Here is a 24285-nt window from a genome sequence, read left to right as displayed (position 1 = left end):
ATCCTGTTATACTGGTGAAGACTCTTTCCAAAATGCTGCTCAGCACTCTTTCCGTTTTGGCACATTCAGACTTAAGGGACCATAAAGCTGGCCTACTGGTCTGTCCGCTCTGCTTCAATCTTCAGACTTACGGGACCATAAAGCTGGCCTACTGGTCTGTCCGCTCTGCTTCAATCTTCAGACTTACGGGACCATAAAGCTGGCCTACTGGTCTGTCCGCTCTGCTTCAATCTTCTCCACATTCAATCTTCTCGACAATGTGTGTGAGATCCAAACTCTCTGTTAATGTTGTGAGCAATTCCTCATCATTCTGAATCCCCTCCATGAACTCTTCATAGGACAGCTCACCTAACACGCACGCACGCACGCACGCACGCACGCACGCACACGCACACACGCACACACGCACACACACGCACACACACACACACACACACACACACACACACACACACACACACACACACACACACCTGGATTAACAAAAGTTAAATGACAGGAAAGGTGGGCACCAAAACATTTTGGGCACTATGGAAAACTGGGAATTTGAAAGAGTGGACACTAGGGCCTAGTGGGCACCGGGAAGAGTGGGTACTTTGGGGTGGAGAAGTGCGGACACTAGGGAAATCTGAGCACCAGGAAGACTGGGAACTAGGGAAATATGGGTGACCGGAAGAGTGGGCACTAGGGAAATGTGGGCACCAAGAAGAGTGGGCACTGTGCACTGGTGCACTGCCGTGATAATGAATACTTTATTAATGCTGCATGGATACTAAATGTGTGTTTTGATATCCTGAAATGTTTTTGGTATTTTACCATTTTCTCAGTTTGTTAAATTTTTCATTAGGCCTACTACTATTTTGGCAAATAGGCTTACACTCTTATATTGTACTTTAATACTCAGTATTTTGGCAAAAAAACTATTACATTGTACTTTTGACCTTGTTGTTGTGTTGTGTTTGGGGTTTTAAGAACAGTGGGTTAAATATCACATACCAACAACAAAACAACATGCTATGTAAAGTTAAAAGTATTTCAAGAACAAAGTGTCTTGTAGAATTTACAAGCCATTTTCTAATGACAATTTCTGTATAGTATTTCAGACTGACTGTATCCGGAGAACTCGCCAGTTTACCAACTTGCTGCAGAAAAAAATCTTCATCAATGTCTTCATCGTTATGCTAACATGCTGTCTTCATCGGTGTTGTATGTCAAACCCACAGATGTTATAGTTCATTTCCAAAGTGATCAAATTATTATGTGCAATTAAATGGTCAGCTATTCAATGATACCTACCAATTCAGGATATTGTTTACTGATGAATTAAATTGTTTTGGTACTTTGGTGTTTAAACTTTAGCATTCCCACTTCATCTAGTGTAAACTCTAAACAATTTCTCGCCAGTAAAATTGGCGTGTTCTCCGGTATCCTTTCAGACACAAAATTCTGACAAAAGAGTGACAACTGAACTTCCATTAATTTCTCAAAGAGTAACTTAAGAGTGTAGTCTACTATTTATAACTTTTTGATTTGCTAGAAAACTAGGAAAGTAATACCAATTAAGGATACTGTACATAACAAATACATTTCAGGTAAGTGCAATATTTTGTTTATTGAAAAGCAAGCATATTCTTGCTGAACATTGTATCATTCTGAAAAAGGTTTACCACAATGAAACGTTTCGTCTCAAAGCTATTAAGTCTCTGAGATAGATGAGCTAAAATCACATTAATCAATCAATATTATGATCACAACATGAATTATAAACACTAAACATTATGCTCATAGCAGAAAAGGATTTTGGTGTTGAATTAAGAACAAAGTCATACTGTGGAAAGTGTATAAATATGTCTTACCATCTCCATTGGCGTCAATCTTGTCAAACACCATGTTGGAAAAGTCCTCGGCTGACATTTCATCAGTCTTTCCATTGATTGCACGAATGGACTAACATAGGAAGAAAGGAGGTAAATTAGAAACAGTTTGCAACATGTCAACATTCAGTGTAGTCAGTGTAGCACTAGCATTACCAAGGAATGCCTTGCTCAAGTATGATCTGAGGTTGGTTGTGTTATCTCTTTCAACCAGTAGGTGTCAGCTAAATATTAACTATGTATGTATAGCCTCAATACGATTAAGATATGATTTAAAACAATAGATAGATAGATAGATAGATAGATAGATAGATAGATAGATAGATAGATAGATAGATAGATAGATAGATAGATAGATAGATAGATAGATAGATAGATAGATAGATAGATAGATAGATAGATAGATAGATAGATAGATAGATAGATAGATAGATAGATAGATAGATAGATAGATAGATAGATAGATAGATAGATAGATAGATAGATAGATAGATAGATAGATAGATAGATAGATAGATAGATAGATAGATAGATAGATAGATAGATAGATAGATAGATAGATAGATAGATAGATAGATAGATAGATAGATAGATAGATAGATAGATAGATAGATAGATAGATAGATAGATAGATAGATAGATAGATAGATAGATAGATAGATAGATAGATAGATAGATAGATAGATAGATAGATAGATAGATAGATAGATAGATAGATAGATAGATAGATAGATAGATAGATAGATAGATAGATAGATAGATAGATAGATAGATAGATAGATAGATAGATAGATAGATAGATAGATAGATAGATAGATAGATAGATAGATAGATAGATAGATAGATAGATAGATAGATAGATAGATAGATAGATAGATAGATAGATAGATAGATAGATAGATAGATAGATAGATAGATAGATAGATAGATAGATAGATAGATAGATAGATAGATAGATAGATAGATAGATAGATAGATAGATAGATAGATAGATAGATAGATAGATAGATAGATAGATAGATAGATAGATAGATAGATAGATAGATAGATAGATAGATAGATAGATAGATAGATAGATAGATAGATAGATAGATAGATAGATAGATAGATAGATAGATAGATAGATAGATAGATAGATAGATAGATAGATAGATAGATAGATAGATAGATAGATAGATAGATAGATAGATAGATAGATAGATAGATAGATAGATAGATAGATAGATAGATAGATAGATAGATAGATAGATAGATAGATAGATAGATAGATAGATAGATAGATAGATAGATAGATAGATAGATAGATAGATAGATAGATAGATAGATAGATAGATAGATAGATAGATAGATAGATAGATAGATAGATAGATAGATAGATAGATAGATAGATAGATAGATAGATAGATAGATAGATAGATAGATAGATAGATAGATAGATAGATAGATAGATAGATAGATAGATAGATAGATAGATAGATAGATAGATAGATAGATAGATAGATAGATAGATAGATAGATAGATAGATAGATAGATAGATAGATAGATAGATAGATAGATAGATAGATAGATAGATAGATAGATAGATAGATAGATAGATAGATAGATAGATAGATAGATAGATAGATAGATAGATAGATAGATAGATAGATAGATAGATAGATAGATAGACAAAAAAACAGGTCTGGGAGTGCCCACATATGGACCTTTTTTCTTCTTATTAATTGACGTTTTCAGGCCAGGTATGGCGTAAATTGTGTGCTTATTAGTAAGGCCAGGTGGGGCCTCGGGCCAGCCCAGTTAGGGCCCAGGTGGGGCCAGGCCTTAATTTTCACCGGCTGCCAAGGCGCAACTGCGCGAATGACTTTGGGACCGTCTAGAGTTTGAATGGACAGGTATCAGTCAAAAGGGAGACATCGAAGAGGAAGGACGGGTGGGGGAGGTGTGGTCGCACCTCCCCCACCCGGGTGCAACCTACGGTTGCAATAATAATAAAAAAATATACTGCCATAATAAAATCACCACAAATAAAATCACAGTCAGGATAAGGAGACAATAATGTATAGCATATCAATGTTGTAATACGTCTACATCAGACTTACATACTGTTTTTTCTAAGTAGGCCTACTCAAAGACGCTTTGGCTTACAGAAAACAATTATACAAATATCCATTTGGACCCATGGTCCCAGGGCCGTTCATTGAGAACCAGTGCATTAGTCAAGGTTTGACATGACAGAAGAAGACCAACTCTCACCTTAATTATTAAAAGGAGCTCATCACGGTCGATGCATCCACTTCCATCAACATCATACAATTTAAAGTACCAGCGTAGCTTCTGTTTTACCTCTCCCTTCAACACCAGGCTGAGAGCTGCTACATACTCCATGAAATCAATAAATCCATCCTACAAAACAAAAAAGAACACATATTTCATCAATAGAGAGGTTTGTCTTTAAACCTTGTCTTTAATGAAGCAAAATAAAATTTAAACAAAAGAAAGAACCAAAAAAGAACTTAACTTCTTGCCATGCATGCATTCAAATAGCTTTGAAATGGCTAAGGCTAGCAATATGGGTCATCATCATCATCATCTGTCATATGACTAGGTTAGCCGTGTAAGAGGAGTGGGTGGGATAAGCCCATAATAGGCTGTTGTTCCCCAGATAGATTTACAGAGATAACGTGCTGAATACATACTGTAAGCAGCAGCCACTCACACTGTAGCAAAACACTGCCTGATACTGTTCAAATGATAGTAATGATGGAAATCAATTTCAAGATGTAGGCCTTAGTCTACTCTAACCAGGAAGACCAGTTTTGTGTTTTGAAAAAAGAAAAGAAAGGGGAAAAAATGACATTAACAATTTGTATCAGTGTTTTGTAATGTAATGTAGAACTGTAGCCTACTGTCCATAACCTATTTGTGGGTATCAAAAGATACAATTATAAAATTCTGCACATATTATAGAATGTGTCCTTCTGTGAAGATGATGAGCATATGATATGGCCTTCAACTTCTGAAACAATATCCATGGTTAACTAATTATTTCCAAATAGGTATACAATAACTTTGTAAATATGTTTAAAAAAAAGAAATATCTTACGTTATTCATATCGAACGTTGAAAACATGCACTGAACATAGGCATTTGAAGTTGGTGTTAAGTTTTTCAATCCAAAGAACTTCTTGAACTCATAGAATGTCAGCATTCCAGATGGGCATTCCGTCATAAACTTTCTGTACCAATGATGACTCTCGTGTGCACATAGGTCCTCCAGAGAAACTCCACTGTTATTTCCCATGTTTGTTCTTTGAAATTGAAAAAGAGAAATCCACACTAGTGACAACCATGCCAAAAACAACAACAACAAGCGTTCACGGTGTTGATGGTGCCATTGTACGTGAGCAGATTAACACAGCATATGTTAACAAGTAGTGTGGTGGTGCTGAGGAAGACAGGACAACCAATCAGATGTGCGTCTGTGAGGAAAGCTCAAAACTTCTAATCCCCTTTGCTTGTTACTGAATACTGAGGTAATAATAGAGGCGTGATGCATACGTACAGCACATTGGCTGACAAACACAGATTCATCTTTAAGAAAGGCATTTAGGAAACATTATTTAATCAATTATTTAGTAGTTCTTTACTAGCTGGAGAGTTGATAATGAAAGGATCCCATTATCGAGCTCTTGATAATGTCAAAACTATATCAAGGTATAATATTCATTTTCTGGAGTATAGATAAACCATGACAAAATGGCAAAATAATTTAACCCATTTTGACCTGAGATCAGATTCTAAAAATGTCTTCTACATCCTGACAGTTTTCTGAAAAAGCTATGTTTCTATGTCAGTCGTTCTTCGATTTTTCAAAAATAGCAGACCTACAAGCTTGTAGATCTGCTATTTTTCAATAACTAAAGTATAACATAATGCTAACACCAAAAGGGGTTCCTGCCTAAAATAACTTAAGTGATGACAAAGGGATGGATATCATCACTGTCTTCACATAATATTGTCATCTCCCCTTGACAGGGTTACTAGTGACTTTCTACTAGTAACCATGCCAATTCGAGATGTCATAATGATGTCATCACTTTCTTGCTGGTGAGTGCCGACACTGTCAAGTGCAGATGACAAATTGATCTGATGACATCTGATGACAACTGATGACAAAATAAAACAATCTGTTTATGCCAGCTGTTATGGTTCATGGTTTGCATGTCATTAAAAGCATCAAGCTCTGTGCCACAGACATGACTCACAGGTGTGATTTTTTTTTCTCTTCACTTGCCTCAGCCCCCCCAAACAAACCTACCGGTATAAACATATAGCCAAATGTTCACATATGCCATGCCAAATGTAGGCAGCATTGTCTGTCTACATTTGGAACGAGACAATACAAACAGGCCTCTGGACTGAACTTTCGACCTTGAGTGTCATTTTGTGTGCACACTAAAAAGCACACCTGCGTGAAGTGGGTCTTATCATCATACATCATCTAATTCTGGCCAACCACAATTTGCGTCCTCACCTTTGTCTTCAATGTTTGTATTTATGCAATGTTTGTGTTTACACTCAAAGCTGGCCATTCATTGTCAATGGCATTCAATGTTTAACACAATACAATGTTTGTGTTTACAAACCCTCAAAGCTGGACATAAAGCTTGCACCCCTCAAAAATCTAAAATTGACTCTGAGAGTCAAATAAACCATGTTGAGCATTTTGCTGTTTGCCTTCTTGGAGGCCAAGAGGAAGTGGGACATCATAGTGGGACTGGCACAGACTGTAAAATCCTGAGACTTCATTTAACTCAAAGCATAAAAATATAGGAAGAGTCCATGTTGTGCAACAAATTACGCTACTGTTACTACTGTACCATTATATGGTGTACGTCCACCGCACTGACTGAGACTGCGCCCCTTTTGTATATTTCTTTAGATTTGTATGGCATTTCTTTGTTTTAGTATAGATTGAAATCTCTCAATTTCTCGTACATTATTCCTGTGGTTATTCTTTTATGTCTTTAGTGCACTGAATCTAGTGCATTGACAGTAAAAGGAACTGAATTGACACTTGTGGCACAGTGGCACCATATAATTTGTGGCACTGGCTACCATGGAATACATATAATTCCGAAGATATAATTTATAAGAATGCAGAAGTTGCTCAGAGAGTTGGCATGCTTCATGAACTAAACAGGAATTATGGGCATGAGTTCAATGTGAAGATCGATTACTCAGTACTCAGTCAGTATGAGATGTCAATCGAGTAATCAAACTGCCATCACCACCAATCCAAGGAATTCATGACACACAGGTCGAGTACTGCCTCTCACACGTCTCATGATTTCCTGGTTAGCAACAGAAGCAACTGCCAGCACATTCTAAACATTTCTCCCTGGATCAGTCGTTATGGTTAGTTCCGACTCACTGAGGACAGGGAAACAGGATGAACCAGTCCCTTTCGTCTCCGGGACAACCATGATTTAGGTGCAGCAGAGCAGTCTAAAAATGGCCCAGGGTGAGGAGGAACTATAAGATCGATTTGGATTTTGTAGTGAATAGTCTATTATTTGGGAGATCCTTTTTGGAGTCATTAAACAAATACTGTAGCTTAGAAATGTTAATATAGTTTCCTTAAGACCTATTTGATTACTGTTTATGCCTGTCAAATGTAAAAGTTATCAAGTTGTACAGTACATTTCTGAACAACATTTTGGGTAACATTAGCAGATGTTAATACATTATAAGTAGGCCTATGTTTATAATGCATCATAGAAATAGGATGCATAGCAAGGGATACCATTATTGTGTCATGTACTTTCCTGTGCTTATTCTGCAAACTGTTAATAAAGTTATCAATCAATCAATCAATCAATAAATCAATTTACAATTTAGGCATTTAGCAGACGCTCTTAATCCAGAGCGATTTACATTAAGCAATAACAAAAAAAGCATGGCATACATCACATACATATGTTGGCTTATCTAAGTGCGCAGGGGGGTTTGTAGGGTTCGATCATACTTGGGGGATCGAACCCTACAAACCCTCCCGCGCACTCAGATCAGCCAATCAATCAATCAAACAATCAATCAGCCAGCTGTGAATGAATGTCCACTTGAATGAGAGCTTGAACTCGTGATCTGTTCAGTAGTAAGAGACAAAGTAGACTGCTGAACTCCAGCACGAGACTAATTGTTGAGTCTGTGACTCTGTGTACGTGTATGTGGTCAGCTGTGGTCAGTGAGAGCCTGAGAGGATTCTTGATCCCCATTAGTCAACTCATCTTAGCATTAACCTGCTTTCTTAACCTTAAGTCACATGCCTCACCTTCCTTGAGTAAATAATGCTGTTGGAATTTACACCATACCTGGAGTATTACCCTGGCATTGGTTTAGTGAATATCGCTGTTCTTAGCTTATCAGTTTTAATTTTGTTGACTAAGACAAAAAAACTAAGCTAGGTTTTTGATATAAAAATATAGTCGTATTGGACTAAGACTAGACTAAGACTAAACAATTTCAGATGACTAAATAGGACTAAAGTAAAAATTGTGTGTTCAAAAGACTAAGACAGTCAGAATTTGCTGTCAGTATAAATTAACACTTGTAGCTAATCTGGTAAACGAGTGGATCGATCAGCATCACATTTCTTGTTTGTACTATGCCAGTAGGTCAAGGAAGACTATACAATTTACAATTTACAATCTACAATCTACAATCTATGCCATTTGTTTTCAAATTGGCATCATCATGGTGCTATACCAGCCTGCTTAATGTTTTGTTCTATAAGAAAAAAGAATAATGTACCAATTGTATAATAATTTATAACCTGTTATTAAAAACGTATTTGCCAAAAAGAAAAATAAAATAATATACTGTAGGAAGGGTGGGCACTAGGGCACCAATACAAAGTGGGCATCAGATCTCGGAAGTAAAATATGTGAAATATGGCTAACCCTAATACTTAAACTAGTGCCCAGATTCCCAGAATGTTTTGGTGCCCAGTAAACAGATGCATTGATTTGAAACTATTCCTCATTTTACTGCAATACACCAATTTCACCAGCAGGTGCCAATCACATGCACAATACACATGTTAAATGAAGCTGCCGTGAAACCATTTGACTGGGATTTTGTCTTTACATGAAAACCATTTGACTTGGATTTTGTCCATCCCTAGTGTCAGCCATGCAAAGTAGGATTTGTAAACGATGAATTTCAATAAATTCCTTTGGAAACGGTTTCCACCAGCACCAGGGCATTGTAACTATGAGTATGAATGTTGTCATCAGGTATAGGGACAAGCAAGGTGTGTGTATCAGTGAAAGGAGAGGAGGAGGCGGGGACAGCGACATTTTCTCTGTCCCGAAATGTTTCACCAAATCACTGGAGCACACACTTCACAGCAGGCTTAGCATTTGCACCTGTTGTGCATGTTAAATGTAACTATGGTTATTACATTGGAATAACGCATTCTAACCGGACAAAATGCACAACTAAAGTTGCTGAATCAACAGATCTATCTGGGACATCGTAATCTGCTCAAACAATAATCATGAAAAAATTGCATTTTTTGGGTCGAAAGAACCACTCTCTTTTCGACACCAATTTAAAAGTCAAGGAGATGGGTGAGTAGATGGCCTATGTCACTTTACTTATAGCATAATAGAACGTGAACATACGTCAAATTTGTTTTAATGTAAAAAGTCCGTTTACATACACTGAACTGAAGAGTTTGTTAACAACCTTTGCACTTTTGAAACCCGATATAAAGTTATGCTATACAGAATGATTGTAGAGGCGACACGAGGCCTTGATCGTGACTTTGTATCCTACTTATATTTATACTGATAGTTACATCCTTTGACTTGCATTTAATGAAATGGCCAGACTTGTCAGGGAAAGTTACAATGCAATTGCAACGTCAAAGCGTACAATGAACAGTTGTTAACTTGTTATCGTATTTGAGGGATATATACCTTATCCATGACGTATTATTGAACAAAACTATAATGTTGACTTCATCACATAGGCCTATGAAGTTCTGGAAGAAAGTCGTGATTTTTTCTATACTAGCTGGAAGGACATAAACTATGGCATACGGGAGACAATGTGTTGTGTCCTATAAACATTTCCTTTGATGTTGATCTGATTGTTTCTGTATTATTTGATGATACGGCTATAGAGAAACTTCTGTGCAAACACTCAACATTCAGGCGACATTTGTATATTCAAATCAATGCAGGTGCATTACATGGAAATTAATCATTTGTTTAGACTGGGTAAACACCACAAATATTTTAAATATAATACATTCAGCTTGGATTCATCCACCATTGGAACTCGTCAATCTAAATCCCACTTTGTTCTTAAGGAGGATACGATACATCAATCCTTAATCATAGGCTACTGTAATGATGATTACAGCAAACTTGTGTTTTCTACCTGGAGGGTTTAACGAGACATGACCCTCAGGGGTCATGACATGACCCTCAGGCTCAGGGGTCATGTCTAAAATCAAGTTGGATCTGAAATTCAAACACATGTCCATTTAGGCAACATTCTAATAGCTTAGTTATAATAATTCAGAAATGTAAGGACTTCTTGATGATTATTTGATATACAGATGCATCCAGCAACAGCCATCATTGTGTCTATTGAGTAATGTATAAGTGTATAAAGTATTTAAAATGTTTTCTAATTTGTTCTGAACGTTTTCATTTATTTTTTTATCAGCAACAAAACTACATGAAAGCATAGAATTACTTTAGGTTCATTGACATGGAATTACAGCTGTCCTATTCTCCACTTCAGAACATTATCTAATGACAGTAGCCACCTTTTCCACATAGAGAACTTTTCGTGAGTAAGGTACAATAGACAACTGAACACTGTCTGTCGTTATAGATATAGAGGGTTATGTTGCATGTTGATGACAGGTGCCCAAGTCTTTCAACACTGTTGAAAAGTGCAATTACATAGACCTGGCCTGGTCTAAATCAATTCATTTCAGGCCATATTGTTTGATCTTGTGTGTTTTGCCATGATGTGTTGTATACAATGCACACTATAGGTCCACAGTTTGCATTCATGCAAAACAATAAGACAATAGCTTAAACTTGTCAAGAATATAAATGCACAATAAATATAAAAGTGCACACAAACTATGTATTATGTAAAATGGCTGAAAAGCATGTGCTTTTATAGACCAACAGCAGCCTGACACAGACTAATATACATGTACATGTTCATTTGCAGTTACCCCAGACAATGTGGAGCTGATGCTGGACTCATCAGCAATCCCTGAAACAGGCACTGCCAAAGTACGGTCCAGACCCACAGTCAAACATTACATTGTAAGTAACTCAGTAAATTATCATGATACATATATTATATAGACACTGGTCAATGCTTACCCTAACACCAGTCATGGGATAAAATTACATGTCTCTAAAAGCTCTACATCAAAGAATAATTAAAAATCACACTTGTGTGAAGTGACATCATCATACATCACATTCCGTGCTTAGCCAATAAAATCATCACATTCCGTGCTCTGCTCATACACACAAACACACAAAGCTGTGCATAGGACATGATGTCAGATCTGCTACAAAGCAGTAAACGTTTACAGTCAGGGCTGTTGGAAGGTGCCTCTGTGAATTAAACAGAGCAGTCGATTTGCTGAAACAGGGTTCAAATGGAGGGCTTTGTTCAGATAACAATTCAACATAATTACTTGCGCAAGCAGAGCGCGCAAGTAATCGTTTCGCTTGGTCTCTTCGAAGTGAAGACAAGTTTTCTTCAACGGTGAATCTGTGCCTGGTTTGCTGGGACTAGTTACAACATTACGTCATCCTTGAGAGAGTACATGGTGTGTATATGACGTAATGTTGTAACTTGTAACTTGTAACTTGTAACATTACGTCATATACACACCATGTACTCTCTCAAGGATGACGTAATGTTGTAACCACAGTATACTGCTAATCAAATTACAACTACATACTCTGTATGTAGTTGTAACTAGAACAACTACATACAGTCTGTGCCTGGTTTGCTGGGACTAGTTACAAGTTACAAGTTACAACATTACGTCATATACACACCATGTACTCTCTCAAGGATGACGTAATGTTGTAACTAGTCCCAGCAAACCAGGCACAGATTTACCGTTGAAGAAAACTTGTCTTCACTTTTTGGAACCAAGTAACCACAGTATACTGCTAATCAAATTACAACTACATACTCTGTATGTAGTTGTAACTAGAACAACTACATACAGTCTGTGCCTGGTTTGCTGGGACTAGTTACAAGTTACAAGTTACAACATTACGTCATATACACACCATGTACTCTCTCAAGGATGACGTAATGTTGTAACTAGTCCCAGCAAACCAGGCACAGATTTACCGTTGAAGAAAACTTGTCTTCACTTTTTGGAACCAAGTAACCACAGTATACTGCTAATCAAATTACAACTACATACTCTGTATGTAGTTGTAACTAGAACAACTACATACAGTCTGTGCCTGGTTTGCTGGGACTAGTTACAAGTTACAAGTTACAACATTACGTCATATACACACCATGTACTCTCTCAAGGATGACGTAATGTTGTAACTAGTCCCAGCAAACCAGGCACAGATTTACCGTTGAAGAAAACTTGTCTTCACTTTTTGGAACCAAGTAACCACAGTATACTGCTAATCAAATTACAACTACATACTCTGTAACAACACTCAGTATAGCAATTGGTGCACAAGTGATGTTGACTACTAATGTAATGGTATCTGATGGATTAGTCAACGGTATCAGAGGACTTGTTGAGTATATTGACTTTGAGAAAAACGACACCTATGTTACAGTAATACTTGTTAAATTCCAAGACAAAGATGTTGGTCTTAATGCGAAGTCTAATAGTAAATCTAAAAATTACCCAGAAGCAGTTCCAATATACAGACATGAAGCTATAATTTTCCATGGAGGCAGAAGAACAGGATCAACAAATAGGTTTCAATTCCCGTTGACATTAGCTTGGGGATTAACTATTCATAAGGTTCAAGGTTTAACTATACAAGAGATTGTCGTATCTATGAAGGGCTCACGTTTTAACCCGGGACAAGCCTATGTAGCATTCAGTCGAGTGAAAAGGATAAGAGATCTATATATACTTGATTTTAGTCCTAAAAAGATCAAAGTAGATAAGAATGTAGAAAGAGAAATGATACGATTACGACAATCACCTCTAGAAAATCCAAATATACGGAAGATAACTCAATTACCATTAAAACATTCATTAAAAATTGGATTGTTGAACATCAGAGGTTATCTAACACATTTACAAGATATAAACTCAGATTCCCAACTCGAAATGTTGGATCTAATAGCTTTTACTGAAACACACTTAAAGAAAAATAATAACATTACTTTTAAATTAAAAACAATGAACACCAATTACAAAACAATCAGGAATGACAGAGAATATGATATAGGTGGGGGAGTTATGTTTGCTATAAAAGAAGATATTGCCATTGAAATAATTCAAAAAGAAATCGAGATATTAGAAAAAGTAGAACACGTATGTATACATGTAAATATTACAATTACAATGTAATCATTCTTATGTACAGATCACCTAAAACAAACCTTACGGAATTAAACACATTTCTCAAGAAAATGGTAAAGTATCTATCATCTCCGACTTCCACAATTATGATAATAGGAGATTTCAATGAAGACCATTATACTGAAAAAGATATAAATATAAAGACCTTCATGTCAAGATTAGGCTTTAAACAATTAAATACAAATCCAACTACAGATTTCGGAAGTATTTTAGATCATGTATATTTCAACAAATTTGAAAGTATTATTACAGAAATTGAAGTTAGAGACACATATTACTCTGATCATGATTTAGTATTAATATCACTATAGTACAAAATGAAATACATTTAAAACAATTGACAATTTACAATAAGTAATAAAATAATTATACTGTATAATATATTTTAATTCAGTTTATATACCTTTTTTTTCATCACATATCAATGATTCATTTTTCTGTAAAAAAGTAGTTAGGTAGCAAATAGTTACACGTAATGATTATACATTTCAAACGTTCCTTCACAGAGATACTGAGAGTGATACTTTCCAGCGGTCGAAAGTACTTGCGCGCTCTGCTTGCGCACTAGTAGGCCATTTATGGCCTACTAGTGTGCAACAAGCAAGTATGCACTCGGCAGAGTGCAGTTCTAGTTTCAACTATGTCTTTTAGCAATGCAGATGGACTTTTCAGGCTGTACCACCAATAGAAATTACAGTATGACTGATGATTACAGTATGATAAAGGTTTTCGTGTCATCTTTCGACTACACAGAAGAAAGAATATTTTATTTTGGTCTTCAACATGTAGCAGCCATAACAACAATAACAAAGTAATAATAAAGAATAGAAAAAAAGGTCTCTACATTAATCATCATAGCACATTGTATGTGATTGAAAGTGCTGTACATAATTCCTACTTCTAAACATTATCTGTATGTGTTGTGTGTGTGTATCTATCTATTTCCCATGTGCCACAAAGTGGCATGATGTGCCAGCCAGCCTTGTATGTGTTTAAATATTGAGGTAGGTGACGGTTTGTGAGGTAGAATTTCCCTTTTGACACATGTCAAAAGGAAATTCTAATGGAATGAATACAGTTTAAATTGAAAGGCATCTCTCAACTGGTTCCCACACGACCACACCCTGAGTACTCATTTAACTCTGAGAGTGCACAATTCGAAATAAATGGACACGTAAGGTTTACAGGTCCATTTGTTTTTCCATTACACTTCAGTTACAAATGCCAATGGCTTGAACCCCAGCATTAGGGGAACATTAGCCAAACATAGCAGATCTAAAATCTCACAAGGCATGATAGGCATCACGCTGCGACGACTTGAGAGCTACATATTGTATACACCTGTGTTACAGATTAAAATGTTCATAGATAGCTTCATCCTTCATAGACTTGTTTGACAGCACTATCATTTACGCTATGTTAACCTAAACCCACAATACTTAGAACTTGTATTTGGTCTGCTCTTTTTGGATACACAAACCTCTTTTCCGAAAATAGACAATCTACAAGCCCACAACGCCTCACAGCACGAGGCATTGTGAGCCTATTTTTGGCTAATGTTCCCCTCAGTATAGGGATGCTAGGGTTCAAGTAGTTAATGTAAAAAAAAAGAAAAGAAAATCCAGTCAGATAACATACGAATAGAATGAACCAATATTTTATTATGTATTTATTATTTTATTATTTGTGATATATTTTATCTTGGTGTTCAGGCTCTGCTATATTTTTCTCCCTGCTCAGCAGAATTAGATAACCATCATTAAGCAATATAAAACAACCCCCTTGGCACTGGTGGTGCTGGGGTGGCGGTGGGACCAAACAGCTGATAACAACAAACCATGAATGCATAGTCACATACACAGAAGGAGCGCAGAAAGAACACACTTCAGGAGCTTAAATAACCTGACGTCATACGCTGATTGCCACGTCAGCGTATGACGTATGTCGTATGGTATGGGACACGTGTCTTAATCTCTCGAGTGTATGCTGACTGAACAAACTTGCAGACTACGTATCATATTTGGTGGACCCCTGCAATAACTCTGAGAACCACCTAGGGGTCTTGTTGAAGACCCATAGTGTAGAGAGAGAAGAGTCCAAGTACAGCTGTAGCTCAGATCCGTTTGATTTTAGACGCTTTAGACTAGTGGGTTTAAGTGGTTAATCAACACTCAGGATTCTATTGTGCCGTGTTGGATTGGGCACACCCAGCAGTACATGGGGTTGGACAGCTCATGAGGCATCCATGACAGATAGTGAGTCATATGGCAACAAGAACATGACATTAAAGTGAAACACAAACCACACCTGTAAATCTGTTGTGTAATGCTCATGCCCTGCAAGGTGCCTTTGATAGGTGCCACACAGTACTATCAAGGTGTGACATATGGGATGAGAGTTAACTACTTCAACTTGAACCCTCTATACTTCGGGGATATGATTTGTTCTTGTTATTTGCCTCTGTTTTGTTTCCCTTTACACCAAGGGCTCCATCTTGCGCCACCCTTATCCCTTACCCCGGACCCTAAACGTATTTGCCATTTTTTACTATTTTGAAAAACATTTGAAAATAGTTCAACTAGCCGATCTACATCGAGAGATTGTGAGCTTGTAGATCTTCTATTTTAACTATTTTAAAATGTTTTTTTTAATAGTAAAAAATAGGAAATTTGTTTAGGGATAAGGGTTAAGGTATAGCCCCAAGGGGCTTCATATTCGTCACCACTAAACCCCTTATCCCTACTCTTTGCCTTTTTTTAACTATTTTGCAAAACATTTTTGAATAGTTAAAATGGCCAGTCTACATGCTCACACTGTGTCAATTGACATTATATATTGTCAATTACTTGCATGAAGGGGGAGAGGTGCAGTTAGCTGCTTTAGCAGATAGTTTGAGGGTCCAATGGAGTTAAGAGGTTTTGTCCGAAGCACCTTTTAATACTTTTCATTGGTTCCACACTTTTACAACCAACACACAGACGTTAGGTGAACTACTACAGCCGCATTGTAGGGTTAAAACTCATTCAAGTGACAGACAGTGGCTACGTTTACATGGACAGTTAAATCCCCTTTTCATTCAGAATAAAAGTTAAATCCTATTAAAAGTTGTAAACACCTACAAGAACTTAAATCGGAATGAAAATGGCCAATCTGATTTAAACTTAGATCTGATGTAACTGACCGGTTTATTCAATTTTTAAATCCTATTGAAACAATTGTGGACTCATGTAAACACTCATTCTGGTCTTTCTGTGCATGCTTGTTTCCATGTAATTGGTATGGCTATATTATGCTCTTGTTTTGCGATTAATTATAAGAAACTAGACATGTTTAATTTCACATCTCTGAGAGCAACCTCTCATAGGCTACACAGGATACATCAAATATAAAGTAATATGGCATAAAAGTGTTTTATTATTATTATTATTATTATTATTTTGTTTTACCTGAAATGTAGTGGAGTAGAAGTAAAAGTATTTAGAGTACTAAAGTAAATGTACGTATTTACTTTCCACCACTGGACGTAAACATATCCGCCCCGCCAATCAGAAGCCTTCCCAGCCCCAAACCTGATGTGGAATGAAATAATGGGATTTAAAAGTATTGTCCATGTAAACACTCATTCGACCATTTCCCATGTAAACACGCAGAAAAAAACTTACTTCTGAATTAATTAATTCTGAAGTTTTCATTCTCATGTAACCGCAGCCATCGAGATGAATAGAGGTTCCTTTGTATTCAGATCCAATCACAACTTTTACAGTAAATACAACTCTATGATCCACAATCCACAATGTTCAGCCTCTTTAACATTGAAATTAGTTTAATATGTGTATTTGATTCATGCTTTATTAGACTGCACAAAGTGATTCAGCAGATTGATGTCAAGACTGTCACTCTGGTCAAGGCCTGTTATAGTGCTGCAGTGGTTTTCCTGTCCTTTTAGAAAGGGCATGTGCCATGTTCAACCTATTAGACTGCTATTATGTCAACACGTCGTTTATTTTTGGTTGACAGTGATACTGTAGGAGCAAGTCTTTCTCTCTATGTGTGTGTGTGTGCACGACACGTGTGTGCGTGTTGTACTGTAGCTAAGCAGTGCTGTAGGCTAGGTTTTTTCAGATGAAAGATTCCCTATAGGCTATACACTCACGCATGGTCAATGGATGAAATGATTAGCAGGTGCCGGTATACACCTTTTTTTCCCCAAAAACGTCAGTACGGCACAGTACATAATATAGCATATAACGATAGACTATACACCACGTACATGTAGCTAAGTGACTGCATGGGGTTTTTAGTCATAATAAAGCATGCCCATTTTAATAACATCAACTTAACTAGTCTATTTAACGGATATCCTGCTGCGGATATTATTTAACTAGTCTAACTAGTCTATTCTAATTACTACATATTGTACTGTCACTTAGTTTAGCACATATCTGTCTATAGAATAGAATAGCATCTCAGGGTATAAAGAGGCGCTGAAGAAGACTGTGAGCTTGAGCTCGGGGGGCATTTGGCTCCTGTGAGGGCATGGAGACAGGGCTGGTCTAGCGCGCCAGTCTGTTCTGTGTTGATCTTTCTTTGTCAATCCTTCATCTTCATGGAAGAGTAATTTAGAATATCTACTGTTGCTTTGCTGCATTTCTGAATATCTGGATTTTCACATTTCTTGCAAGAACAAGACGATACATTTTAAGTTTTGGTATCAGTTGTGCAAGTGCAGTATTACACATGACCTTGTTTCAAGGGACATTACAATTAAGTGCCACAGCCGTTTTGGAAACAGGTTTGTTCACTTAAAGCTCTAATCCTGTCTATTAAAGAACGGTATGCAGAGGCTATGTCATCACTCCCCTACTTCTCATATCACGTACCACTTCCTGTGACTATCTCAGAGGTCATCATGTCTGAATGCTGAATGTTGTTGTTCTTTCCCACAGCCCTCCTCTGAGGTTGTGCAAGGGTTTGCTGTCCCAACACCCACAGTTCCTGACATTCCCACTCACAATGAAATAAAGACCAATGGTTTGGGTAAGAATCTGCCATGAAACTATTTTTGAATTTTGTATTTGCCCAGAGTTCAATTATTTACCACCTTAAGCATGTTAAGTATTTGGTCTGGTTTCAGGCAGAGTCGGGCTGATTGATCACAGTTTAACCACTTTCGGCCTGCTGTCCATATTTTGAACATGCATCAACACTTTTCAAAGATTTTCCATAACATTTGAAAAATGTCCAATAGCAAAAATAGACGGCCGCACCATTGTGATGCATTGTGAGCTTGCAGATAGGCTATTTCTTTTAGTGAGTGTCCCTAAAGGGTTAAAATATAGGGCAAGTAAATGTTTGTCCAGGCTATTGCACAATATATTTCTGAATGTGTCGAAGCAGCCATAACAAATACCAAGCATGTTTACCCTGTGGGAGTGAACGCAAGATTGAAAATAATGTGATATTATGTCATTTAATGATTTCACAAATCTGGACAAACATAATGTATATAGGCAATATGCCTTTTGAGGAAATATAAAATGAACACAGACAACAAAACAAATTAAACAATATGTATCTTTTCCATCGTCATTCTTTATAATAGGCTATGCATTTTGTGTGACTGTATAGAGCGCCGCAGTCCCGCCCCCTTTCAGAAAAGCGAGTGGCCCAGGAAGTGGAAGCCCGGCACTTTTAATATAATTTATTTAAAGACGGTTACGCCGCGGACAAAGCCAATTCGGATCGTGACGAATCATGACAATGAACACAATATTTTGGGACGATCAAATCATTAGAAAGAAGAAAAGAAAGTCAGGAGACAACACTATTTGTTTTGTTTTTCGTCTTATAAATTATTTGATCGGCCCAAAATATTGTGTTCATTGTCATGATTCGTCACGATCCGAATTGGCTTTGTCCGCGGCGTAACAGTCTTTAAATAAATTATATTAAAAGTGCCGATGGGAGAATGCATGGGGCTTCCACTTCCTGGGCCACTCGCTTTTCTGAAAGGGGGCGGGACTGCGGCGCTCTATTAAGACCAGCACAGATAGATACTAGGGGGTGCTAGAGAACATGCCCTTTTCCCTCTGGACAGCAATGTGCCCTTTTGGAAGAAAACCTGTACCGAATGTGGACCATGGTGACATTGATCAATTCTTGATAAAAAAAAGCTTCTAATATATTATTTAGGCCCCAAAATCTGTACATCTCACACTATTAAGGCAACTGGCACAGCAAAGCAAAGTACATACATATTATTGAACTCACATTAGTATAACAGTATAACAGGACATTGCAGGACAGTAGGACACATACCGGTAATAGACCACACATGACAGCACACATGAAAGCCACAAGCTGAATACTCTTTAGTATGCTGTTAGAATGTGTGATTACAAAACACCCTTTTGTTCGTCCACATCTTCCTAATAATGCTGCTGTAAATTCTTCCTCCCAAATTGTATGACAACTTCTTTATACTATAACTTGTTACTTGTTTAACTTCCTTCTGATGTCACAGAATTTTGGGGCAATTTTGTTTTATTTCTCTCATACTCCTCCTACATACATTGCAGATGATACATAGTTCAGGTGAGCCAGGTGAATGGGTAGCTTCATGTTACAGCATAAACAAGAAAGCCTGCATTTGACAAAGGCATTGCATTTGAATTATAAATAACTGTAGTATAGCATTGTTTTAACGCTGCTCATGATTTTAAATGTGAGATGAACCTTTGTTAATAACTATAAGTCAATATGCCGTACATCTAAACATTTAAACATTGGTCTCCATCCTACCTAACACTTGTCTTTTTGTTTTTGTTTTATAGTCAGTGGAGATCGGTGGTCAAATGGATCAGCTCTCTCTGTGCCTGACCTAGTGGAAGCAGAAATAGTGGTTCCTCCTCCACCTTCTGTTGCGCCTCCACCACCACCCAGCCACATCATTCCTCCTCCGCCAGATTTTATGGGTGATCTAGACGACCTTGACTTGGCAAGTATTCAGCCTCCATCCATGCCGCCTCCAAAACCACCTTCCCTGGCTCCTTCTTTGGAGGACGAGGACCTAAGTTCCCTGAGACCCCCACTTATGGCCCCTCCGAAGCCTCCGTCAACTTGCTCCAGTGCCTCTTCATCATCCTTGCCTATTTCTACTCCTCCACCAACCAATGTTCCTGATATATCAGAACACCTGAAGTTTGCCCCACCACAGTCCCCTGCTGAACGGCAACACAAGGCTCCGAAGATCCCACCTCCAAAGCCTGTGAGGTTGTCTTCTATTCCTTCTATGGACGGCCCACCCCAAAATCCCGCCCCACCTCCACCTGTCCACGCACCACGGCCATCTAGCTTCAACCCCCAGAACACAGCTAAGCTCTACAGTATTCCCAAGACCTCCATTCTGACCGAGCATGTGGACCGCGAGATGAGGCCCAAGTCGATCTTAGTCCTGGAGGATTCTGTGTCTCTCAACTCTGTCCCAGTGTCTGTCCAGGTCAATGGGAAAACCTCATCTGTGGCTCCACTACCCAAGCCAGTCCACACAAATACCTCTGAAATCCAAACAAAGAAGGACCTACAGGACTTAAAGGCGACCTTAGAAGCAAACCTTCCTGCACAAAAACCTGCTTCTCTGTCAAAGAGGCCGCCCAGCGTTGAGTCTGTTTCAACAACGCCACCTAAAGTCTCACCGAAGCTTCAGAAACAGCCCGCTGCTCGCATCAACTCAGAGAGTAATCAGGCAGTGCTTGACAAATCTCCAAGTCAGAGCCGCCAATACAGTCCTTTAATAGATTGTAAACTGCGTAACCTGAAGGGTAGTGAGCCCAGTGGGGTACGGGAAGGGCCTGCAGCTACACCCCTGTCTCTTCTACTGGCAGCTAAAGAGCGCGACAAGCACAGATCCTCCCTGTCACGTGAAAACAGCACTGCAAAGAATGAGCAGTCCACTGCAAGCATTCAGCCCATTGCCTCAAATCCCAATTCTTTTGTCGTCATCCCCAGAGCTGCCTCGTCATCTTCTATCACATCACAAGGCAAAATTGAGGAGAATAGAAAGTCTGTTGTCTCCTCAGAGCCCACAATAACAAACCCGACTGTAGGACATCCCAGGAGCCCTGCATTGGTCCAAAAAGGGACATCATCTCCAAAGCCAGCTCTGAACAGAATATCTGGCATTCAATCATCACCTGCCAGCAGCCCAGATATTGAAAGGCAGAGTGTAGAGCAAAGCTCTTCACCATCTGTGAGTGCACTGGATCAGGAGAATGAAGAAGAGGTGTGTATGCCATTACTGCCTCCCCCGCCAGAGTTTGGTGATGCTGATGATTTAGATGAGGCTATGGAGTCTCCACCCAGGACCCCTGCACCTGACCCTCCAGTGACCAGTGCATCATCACCAGCTGCCAGTCCCACTCCCTCTGCTAAACGTCCATCTGTGGAGTCTCCACCCAGCATTCCTGCACCTGACCTCCCAGTGAAGAGTGCACCATCATCAACTGCCAGTCCTGTTCCACCTGCTAAAAGTCCATCTCCTCTACCGAAACATAAGCCCCCAGCACCTCCAAAACTTCCACCTCCTGAAACAGATATCAAACCAAAGCTGCCGCTCCAAACCAAATCGAAGGTGCCTCTTACACAACCACTCACATCTCTCTCAGTCAGTCAAGCCACGCTCCTAAGTATCTTGCAAAAGAAGATGTTAGAAATGGACCATAAAATAACTCCTATGAGTGTACCCGAGTCCAACGGTGATGACTGGGGTAACCCCTTGTCCGATGAAGAAACCAATGCCCCTGTAGTCCTTAAGGCCCCACCAATGAACAAGACTTCCACCATACCAAAAGTAAGCAAAACAACAGGCCTGGATTTGAACAAGACCTCCACCATGCCGAGAACAACAACAGGATTGGATATGCGTGAGTTGGAGAGTAAAGTTGCCAAAAAGTATCAAGAGAAAGGTGCCACCAGGTAAGTGGCTTGATAGATAAAACAGCCTGAATTCGTTAATTGCTTCTGATGATGAGTTATTGTTGTTGGCTTTTACAATCATAAATCTATTCTTCCTTTCAGCAATGGACCGTCAAAGCAGCAATTTGGAATGACATTTACAGTTCGACCTGGAACCAAGCAACCCATCACCCTTGTTAGTAAGGGGGAATCATCATGAGGAATTATGCTTTATATTCATACAGTTGCATATAAAATTTGATTTTACCATTCACATGAAGCAGGAACCTTTCTACAAATGAGATGGTATTATTGCATTACACTACTAGAGTAATGGTCTTCTGAGTTATGGATAATGCGACACAATGTTGCTTAACCTGCAAAGGACATGGCACCTCTGTTATTTTTCTCTCTACTTTTTATCCATGTGTCTAGTCTCAAGTTTGGCAGACCATTTTCAACTGCTTGCCTTGGCTGCTGCTCTTTAATCACGGACAGATTCAAAACTAACTGAAAAACACTACATGTTATGTATTGTACTCAGTTTAGTAGAAAAAGGGTTAGAAACATTGTTACAAAGCGTTAGTATTGTGCATTTGCTGTACAGACAGCTATTGTATTCAGTACAGGAATAGTTATGGTTCATGCCGTAATTATGGGTGCCATAATTTTAAAATATTAGTTTGCCGTTACCTTTGTATTGTGTAGGTTCCTAAGGCCATGGGAACAAATTAAAATGTTTTATTCATGACATTCCTAGATGAATTATTCAGATGGGTGCCAGATTTTGATCTGAGGATTGATTTTCATATTTATTGGTCTAAAAATCTATTTTTGCTTGTATTATAATCTTAATTTCTATTTCCCAGTAAATGTTATTAGCGACATCATGTTTTGATGTACATACTGTATCAGTTTTGTTACGTCGGAAATTAATGAGAAATGTCATGATTGTGCAATGTGACTATATGAATTATGAAGTATGTCTAATATATATTGTACACTAATAAATTCAGATCTTTCTTTAATTAAAGCAATAATGAATTGAATAAATTGAAGCAGTTAATTCATAATTTGTGACCAATTCATTTTTTGGGGTTCTATTGGAGGTTAGTAAGGCGACATCCCTCGTCAAAAATGTCCATTAAGAGGAAGTTATCAAAAACAGAACGTTTTGGTGTGTTTTAAGAAGTCATTCCAAAACCCTTTTCGTCAACCCTAAGCCATTCCAACCTATCAAAATGAGCAGGGGTGAGGTGGGTTCTAGTTCTAGTATAACAGGCTGTATGTTTTGTAATAATCAAAATCTACAAAGAAACTATTAACTAAGGTTTGGTTTCAAATAAGTTCAGTTGAGTAAAAGTACAATATTCCGCTTTGAGATGTAGTGGAGTAGACACTAGGCACTAAAAGTACGGAAATTTTGAAATACTCCAGTAAAACCTCAAAACTGTACTTAAGTACAGTACCTGAGTATTGAGTAAATGTACTTACAGTAGTTACTTTACACAACTGCTTCTATGGGATGCTACAGTAGATCTCTTCCAGTCTTCCTATACCAACTCAAACTCAACTGGATAAGACTGAGCTTCTCTTCATTTCAGGTAGAGTATGTATGCCCCCTGCAGGTTCTTATCAAAAGAGTGGGCACCAGGATGTACAATTGTCTGATGTAAAGAATACATGATTACAACATGCTTGAACATTTGACAATTAAGGTTTAATATTTCTACAAAATCTGTATATCCAGTCATTTTGGGGGATATAGAAGAGGTTTATGGGTTCTAATATTTAGTTTTTAGACCAATAAAATGCATATTTCC

General features: G+C 37.9%; 2 protein-coding genes across 3 annotated transcripts; one reads left to right on the top strand and one right to left on the bottom strand.

The window, feature by feature from the left end:
• Nucleotides 1-226: 226 nt before the first annotated feature.
• On the bottom strand, nucleotides 227-5176 carry LOC308333604 (guanylyl cyclase-activating protein 1-like; the record flags this gene model as incomplete). Its single annotated transcript, XM_080790063.1, has 4 exons — nucleotides 227-348; nucleotides 1857-1947; nucleotides 4129-4278; nucleotides 4979-5176. 4 exons carry the CDS (start codon nucleotides 5174-5176, stop codon nucleotides 227-229), a joined length of 561 nt encoding a protein of 186 aa, XP_080646189.1.
• Nucleotides 5177-9280: 4104 nt separating this feature from the next.
• LOC308330114 (uncharacterized protein) lies at nucleotides 9281-23526 on the top strand. 2 transcript variants are annotated; one of them, XM_080784810.1, is made up of 5 exons: nucleotides 9281-9509; nucleotides 11140-11237; nucleotides 18457-18547; nucleotides 20344-22483; nucleotides 22586-23526. In XM_080784810.1, the coding sequence occupies exons 1-5, from the start codon at nucleotides 9437-9439 to the stop codon at nucleotides 22680-22682; spliced, it is 2499 nt and encodes an 832-aa protein (XP_080640936.1). In that variant the 5' UTR covers nucleotides 9281-9436; the 3' UTR covers nucleotides 22683-23526. The 2 variants fall into 2 exon arrangements, with proteins under 2 accessions (XP_080640936.1, XP_080640937.1); XM_080784811.1 differs by lacking the exons at nucleotides 9281-9509; nucleotides 11140-11237 and adding an exon at nucleotides 20034-20104 and having other exon boundaries at nucleotides 18510-18547.
• Nucleotides 23527-24285: the final 759 nt, after the last annotated feature.

The sequence above is a fragment of the Protomyctophum bolini genome, assembly GCF_963924005.1.
Source record: "Protomyctophum bolini genome assembly, chromosome: 2".
Classification (NCBI taxonomy): Eukaryota; Metazoa; Chordata; class Actinopteri; order Myctophiformes; family Myctophidae; genus Protomyctophum; species Protomyctophum bolini.
Note: the sequence above shows the minus strand (reverse complement) of the source record. Positions and strands in the feature narration are given on the sequence as shown.